This window comes from Colossoma macropomum, unplaced genomic scaffold (genome assembly GCF_904425465.1).
Source record: "Colossoma macropomum unplaced genomic scaffold, Colossoma_macropomum, whole genome shotgun sequence".
NCBI lineage: Eukaryota > Metazoa > Chordata > Actinopteri > Characiformes > Serrasalmidae > Colossoma > Colossoma macropomum.
The window spans coordinates 3,464,374-3,471,822 of NW_023494804.1; the positions used below are offsets into that span (position 1 = coordinate 3,464,374).

Sequence of the window (7,449 nt, forward strand, 5' to 3'; positions counted from 1 at the left end):
ATTTTGCTCCTTTTTGTTGTCTTTCTGTCTGCCTGCCTGTCTTTCTTTCTTTCTTTTTTTCTTTTCTCTGCCACCTTCTACCTTTTCTCGCATCTTTCTTAGAAATTGTTGTTTTCTGTGTTTCTTTGATGTTTTCTTTTTTCTTTGTCTAATCATTTTATCTTTATCATTCTCTTTGCATTGCTTTCTTTCTTGTGTTCCTTCTTTCTCTCTTGCTTTCTTTTTTTCTTTCTTGCTTTCTTTCTTTCTTGTGTTCCTTCTTTCTCTCTTGCTTTCTTTTTTCTTTCTTGCTTTCTTTCTTTCTTGTGTTCCTTCTTTCTCTCTTGCTTTCTTTTTTTCTTTCTTGCTTTCTTTCTTTCTTGCTTTCTTTCCTCTTGCTTTTCTTTTTTTCTTTCTTGCTTTTTCTTTCTCTTTCTTTCTTGCTTTCTCTGTCTGTCTTTCTTTCTCTTTCTTGCTTGTTTTTTTCTTTCTTTTTCTTTCTTTCTTTCTTTCTTTCTTTCTTTCTTTCTTTTTGCTTTTCTTTTTGTTTTTTTTTCTGTTTTTTTACTTTCTTTTCTTTGCTTTCTTTTTTCTGTCTTTCTTTCTGTCTTTCTGTCTCTCTTTTACTCTTTCACTCTTTTACTTTTTCACTCTTTTACTCTTTCACTCTTTCTTTATTGCTGTAATTTGGATGGTTCCTCTGGTCAGTGAGCTCACAGTAAGAGTCCAGTGTCCGGCGGCTGAAACGCTGTGTGTTCACACTGTTAGATGTTACAGTGAATGTTTTGATTTGGTTTGGTGGTTTTGTTTGTCGTTCGTCTCGTGACGTCAGTTTCGGTGATCTGTGTTGTTTAAACTGAAAGCTCTTGTTGAATGATTCCTCTTTAGCCTCAGTGCTGCGCGGCGCTGCTCTCCACCCTGCTCAGGTGCGCACTGACTCAGACTGATGGGGCTGTGTTCTGGTCAGACAGGTTGAGGTGGATTTTTTTGACCACTCAGTATAAAGCTGAGATTTTGTATGAGCCGTCAGTCTAAATCAGGCGCTGATCTTCTGTCGCTCAGGTAAGTGAGATAGAAGATATTTATTATCTAACAGAGATTCGGTCTGAGTTCAGTCCCTTCAGCTGATTAGTGTGTGTGTTTTGTGTTGCTTGGATTCTCAAAGATAACTTTATGTAAGCTTTTGGTAAAAAGGAGAGATTTCACAGATGAGTTTAAAGGGTTATGAATACACCGTCGTTATTTTGCGGTAACTCAGACACATGCAGGATCACTGGTGGTTTAGACAGTAAGGAACTGCTGCTGTTTAAGGTGGAACCTTATGAGAAGCCAGTTCAGCCTTGCGGAAGTTAAGAAGAGACACTATGTTTAGCACTATGTTTGCCGGCCTGCAGGTCTGGTATTAGAAAGCTACAGTGACAAGGATTTTTATATTGTTTAGTCTTGTTTGTGCTGTTTTGTACAATAAATGTTTTCAGATTTACTTTGATTGTTAAATCAAAATCATAATCTTTATTCGCCAATTTGTTCAAGGAATTTCTCTCGGTGCAGGTACACATATAACACAAGATATGTATATATATAGTGTGGTGTATAGTGTGTGTGTGTGTGTGTGTGTGTGTGTGTGTGTGTGTGTGATATATATAATCGCTGCTCTTGGAACAAAACCTTGTATCTCCAAAATGGTAAATTTACAGGAGAAAGAAAAAACATACTTTACTTTTAATGTAAGTCAATGGAACCAGACTTGTAAAAAACTTATTTTGGGCCGTTTCTTTTAGTCACCACGAAATAAACACACTATGTAAAGACAAACAAGCATTTTCAAATTGTCAAATATTTATATATATATATGAATATAAATATTTATGCATTGTGTGTCTTACCTTTTTGCATAAAGGCCTTAACATGGTGAACGTCATAGAATCTTGAACATAATTTGAATAGTGATCTAAAAATAGTGCAGAATCTTCATTTTATTGCTCATAACTTTTCTTTGTTTTACATCTTTTCAAAATTCTAAACTTTTTTTTATTTTCAGGTTTAAACGAAAAACATCAGATTTTCAATATGCTCTCAGACTTTTATACCCCACTATATATTTGTGTATGAGTGTGTGTGAGAGAGAGAGAGAGAGAGAGAGAGAGAGAGAGAGAGAGAGATACGCACACCATGAAACGTCACACATTTTAATTCCGCTGTAATATCAATATTTAGCCATAGCGCCCACTACTGCTGGTAGTACTACCAGTTTGCGAGCAGATATCAGGCTACGTCATCCAGCTCAGTGCTAAACCTGTAAACCCGGTGTGATCTGTAGCTATATATGATCTGTCAGATTAACATGTAGCAAAATCAACAAAACTGGCATCCTGGACAAGCTCGTCTGTTTTAGTCTGTACCAGAGGGTAGATGGTAGCTGCATTCCAAAGCCGAGGCTGCAGCCGAGGTAGGGCGGCTCCTCGGCAGGACTGTCCTATGAAGACTCCTCCTTAGTAGCCTATTGGTCACACAAATGGAGCAGTCCTAACTAGGCTGCTTGGAACATCACCAGAGCAGCCTAGGCTTTGGAATGCAGCTAATGTGTCCCAGTTCAGGGGCTGCATCCTTTGAAGGATGCGGTCTACAAAGGCGTGTCCTTCAAAGGCTTTGTAGACCCGCGAAGGCTGAGCTGAAATGAGATGCTCTGCTCTGTGGCAAATGTCCGGTTTGTGTCACAGCACCTCTGTTCCCGCCCTCACCTCTGCGTCACAAAACACTGCTCCTGTCAACTTCCTTAAAGATGGAGCCAGAAACTTGGATGTTTAGTTGTAAGAGCTGGAGATGCTTCTCTCGGTCGGCTCTTTGCTCCCTAAAATAAAACAAAACATTAGCAAAAGTTTTGCTTCCGACCACATTGGCTTTTTTAACATTCGTATTGTGGCTATTCGACTCACTTCAAACCCAGTACTTGCATTTAAGTGTCGCCGTCGTTCGCTCCTCTGCTGACGGTGGCATGTTCTCGAATCCTCGTCGGCACTCAGTGAACCTCGGGATATGTTGGCTGGCGAAGGATCCAATTGTTGGATTCTTCGTTCCCATGGAAAAGCAGTACACATTTCTCAGCCGCATATGAAGGAGGCTTCGAAATGGGACCGCCTAGTCGCACCGCTGTGACGCAATCGGCCTTCAAATGCAGCCTCTGAATTGGGACACAGCTCTTGTGTAGTGGAGTTTTCATTTGCGTATTCCACAGCATCCTTTGCTAGACTGACAATCTACATTATGATCTTTCCAGATGGTGTTCAAAGCCTGTATGTGTGTAATTTGGCAGACATTGTTTGTAGCCCATAATTCGGTGAATCACACGGCGGAAGAGAATGAAAGAATAATTTGTACATTATTGGTACTTATTTTAATGATCATGACTCAAAATCAATTACTGGCCCAAGTTTCTTCCATATGGGTCTTCAGAAAGGCCCAAAGCAGTTCCCTCAACAGAATGAAGTGAAGCTCACTGTCCGGTGTTGTAATATACTGGTGTCTTGTTCACTTCTAGCTGCAGCCATGACGACTAAAGTGGTCATCACTCAGCCGGTGGTGCTGGACTCCAGAGATTCTGACGAGTGGGGCTCCGGGATCTGCGACTGCTGCGACGACGTCCCAGAGTGTGAGTGACTCCACGGCAGGTGTGAGGTTGTGTCAGTGATCTGGAGTGTAAGGTGGTATCAGTGTTACTCACTGGCTGCTCAATCTCTCTGTTCAGGTTGTTTTGCGTATTTCTGCTGCCCGTGTTTCGCCTGCGTCAAAACGAAAGAGTATGGACAGTGTTTGTGTCTCCCCCTGTTGGACATATTTGGTATCGTCCCACCGGCCACACTAGCAATGAGGGTCTCTATGCGCCACCGCTACGGCATTAAGGTACGGTGAAGGTTTTAGTCCCCCAACATCACAACGTGTGTATGTAGAATGAGTACACAAAAATCTCTAGCACAACACTTTATAGTGCTGTATAGACATTCATTCAAAAACCACATTGTTTACAGAAAAAAAAACTTATCTCCAAAATGGAAACATCTCAGAAGAAGAAAAAACAAACACATTTTCATGTTTTAATGCAAGACAATGTAATGAGATTTTATTTCAAGCACTTTTGCAATTTTTGACCTTTTTTTATTGGTCCAATTATGTTTTCACAGTGTAAATTACTCAAACAAAAAAGTTTTTTTTTTCTTTATCATTTGAAAATGCCACCTGCTTTATACATTAAATACACTACCAGACAAACTACTAGACATTTTGATCTAAAAGTTCATGTTTAAAAGTCAAATATATATTATCGCTGCTGTTGGAACAAAACCCTGTATCTCCAAAATGGTAACTTTACAGGAGAGGCAAAAAACCTACTTTACTGTCAATGTAAGTCAATGGAACCAGACGTTTTTCCAAGTAATTCTGGGCCGTTTCTTTTGGTCCATTTATCATGAAATTTACACACAATGTAAAGAGCAACAGGAATGTTCAAATTATTTCAGAAACTGAAAACGACAAAAATGGAGATACATTTACGGCATTTGGCAGATGCTCTTATCCAGAGCGAGTTACAGTTTAATCATTTTACACGGGTAGGTGAAGGTAGTGTTAGGAGTCTTGCCCAAGGACTCTTATTAGTATAGTGTAGGGTCCTCGCCCATGCAGGGACTGAACCCCCGTCTATAGTGTAGAAGGCAGAGATGTTACCCATTACACTAAACCAACCACAGATACAAGGTTTTGTTCTGACAGCAGCATTATATTCAAATTGATTCATATGTATGAGTTTGTTTCCAAAACAAAATATTTAATATTAAACATTTTTTTAAATGTAGAGTTGAAGCTACGATTACGTCATCTGGATTACTGCTAGAAGTTGATTCTCCTTAAAGGTTAATTGGTGCAACGTCAGTCCTCATTAATGCACGTAAGCCAATCAGTTGCATTATGAGGAGGGAGGGCAGAGTCTGAACAGCCGTATTTGGCCAATATTTCTGACTGTTGTTGTTCCATATAACCTACTTCACAGTTTTGCTGTCTTCATTTTTATTCTAAAATGTGGATTAAAAGTTGTTTGATTGTTAGGGATGTGCAGTTGTATCTGCCAATTTCAATATTTGCTTTAAAAAATGCAGTCAAATGTTTAGATATTATTTTGACTGATATATCTCAGGTGGATGTTTAAGTGATGTGGGTTATCACATTAAAATATCTGCATTGTATTAATTTTACTGCATTTGAAGCCCTATAGATTTATCCTAATCCAGTTAGTAATGCTATCCAGTTAGCTTTAGTTCCAATTTTTACATTTTACAAATCACTGTCCAAATTTTTATCATTATTTATTTTTTATTTTATTTTATTTATTTATTTATTTATTTTTTACAATTTTTAGTGTTCTGCATAAATTGAGCTCAGCAGATGCTCTTTACATTTTGTACAAAATTTGATAAGTGGACTAATAGAAATGCTCAAATATTGCTCAAAATCTAGATTTTAAGTTTGGTGCATCTGTGTTTTTTCTTTCTCGTGTAAGTTCAGCCTCTCTCAGATGGTTTTGATGATGTACAGTCCTGCATTTCTGATGTTTATGAATGCAACTGTGTTTTGTTCTCAGGGCTCCATCTGTAACGACTGTTTGATCGCCACGTTCTGCGTCAGCTGTGTCTGGTGTCAGATGTCTCGAGAGATGAAGAGGCGGTCTATTCCCATCGCCCTCGTCAACGCCAGGCCGACGATCTAGCAGCATACTGCGCATAACTTACCGATGAGTGTACAGCAGTCTATTATCTAATGAGAAATATATGAATCGTTGAGCTTCTTTGATAGTGAAAGTATTTTTGTCTTGAAATGTCTTCATCTTCAATGTGTTCGATTAACATGTTGCACATTGTATTTTAAGTGAACTTATACAATTACTAATATTAATAATCCTGGAGTTCTGTGAACTTTGTCTATTGCACCTCTTTTATTTGTAAAACTGAAATTAAGCTAAAAATAAAATTGGGGGTTTATTATGTAAACTGTCTGGACGAGGTTTATTTCTCTGGTTTGGATGTGATTTTTGTCCCCCCAGTTAACTTGCATGCCTTTTAAATAAATGAGCTGTAGCATAAATTTTGCTGTTTACATTGTTTGGTAACCCATATTATACTTATCTATAAAATCTGTTCTTTTTGTAAACAACCTGATAATGGTGCTTTGCTTTTGATACTATTTTAGACTAACATGAAGGACTATTGTCATTCAAATAAGGTCAAGTCAAATTGCTCACTAAAGTTTTTTTTGGTGCTTAAGTAGAATGTAAATAACTGGAAATTTCTGAGGAAATTCTAAGTCTTCAGATTAAAGTTTTGACAACACCACCCACCCCACCCCCCTCCAATTTACACTCACCGAAGTAAACCTGAAATAAAAATAACCTCCTTTGTTTTGCGCCCATCGTCATATTAAACATGATTAATCATATCCTTTATGGTGTTTTTCTGTAATCTTCCTTCAAAACGTAAGGACTTCTTGATGACATCACTGTGCACCAGTGTGTGGAGCAAAAATAATAACAATAACCGTAATATGTTTCACCTCCTCTTCCCACCACCCACACCTACAGTATCACAGACAGAAACCACTCAGTCAGCTCAGAGCCACCGCCCCCCCATTACGGAGTTTCATTCTCAAACACTTCTCATTTTTCCGAGGACATGTTATGTAATGTCATTTAAACTTGTACTGTAAACTGTATTTCCCTTTCGCTTTTTCTGTTTCTGTCTGACACCTATGTGGCATGGAAAAACACAATATCTAAAACTGAAAAACTATATTTATACTATACTATATTTATACATCTTGCATCTTGTTTTTGTATGTGGTGTCCAAACAACTACGGAAACTAAATACATTTGTCTGGCTGCCAAAGGTAAGTGCATTCCTCCTTTAAAAAAAATCCACTTCCTGCTAAAACCTCATACCCATCATATATTTATGATGAGCATGAACATCAGTGTGTTTGTCTTCCTCTACTGGACAAGAGTGGTAAAGGTTAGACCCTCAGTTTCCAAAGAAAAAAAAAAAAAAAAGTTTTTTTGAATGTATTTTGTCTGTTTTTTATCCAAAGCCTTTAAAATCACTGCTCTGCAGCTGAACCTTCATGGCCCGTGGAAGAGCATCAGTCACACCTCTGAGAGTACTCGTAGTGAATATTGACTAAAGATACTCTATAAGCCTGCTGAGCACCAGCATGTATTAGGATTTGCATAGATCACCACTGAATTCAGTGCCAACTGCTAAAATGAGGAGAAGTGATCTTTGGGTACTGTTATTCAGATTTTTTCCAATTTCCTCCCCAGTTTAGTCGTATCCAACTCCACCCACTAGTTAGGACTTCCCTTAATCACATGTTACCACCAGTGCTAGGAGGGCGAAGGCTTGCCCAGGCTCCCTCCGAGTCCTGTGAAGGCA

General features: G+C 38.5%; 1 protein-coding gene across 1 annotated transcript; it reads left to right on the forward strand.

The window, feature by feature from the left end:
- The first annotated feature begins 930 nt into the window (after positions 1-930).
- ponzr2 (plac8 onzin related protein 2) lies at positions 931-5,887 on the forward strand. Its single transcript, XM_036595138.1, has 4 exons — positions 931-1,041; positions 3,518-3,628; positions 3,725-3,879; positions 5,609-5,887. The coding sequence occupies exons 2-4, from the start codon at positions 3,526-3,528 to the stop codon at positions 5,732-5,734; spliced, it is 384 nt and encodes a 127-aa protein (XP_036451031.1). The 5' UTR covers positions 931-1,041; positions 3,518-3,525; the 3' UTR covers positions 5,735-5,887.
- Positions 5,888-7,449: the final 1,562 nt, after the last annotated feature.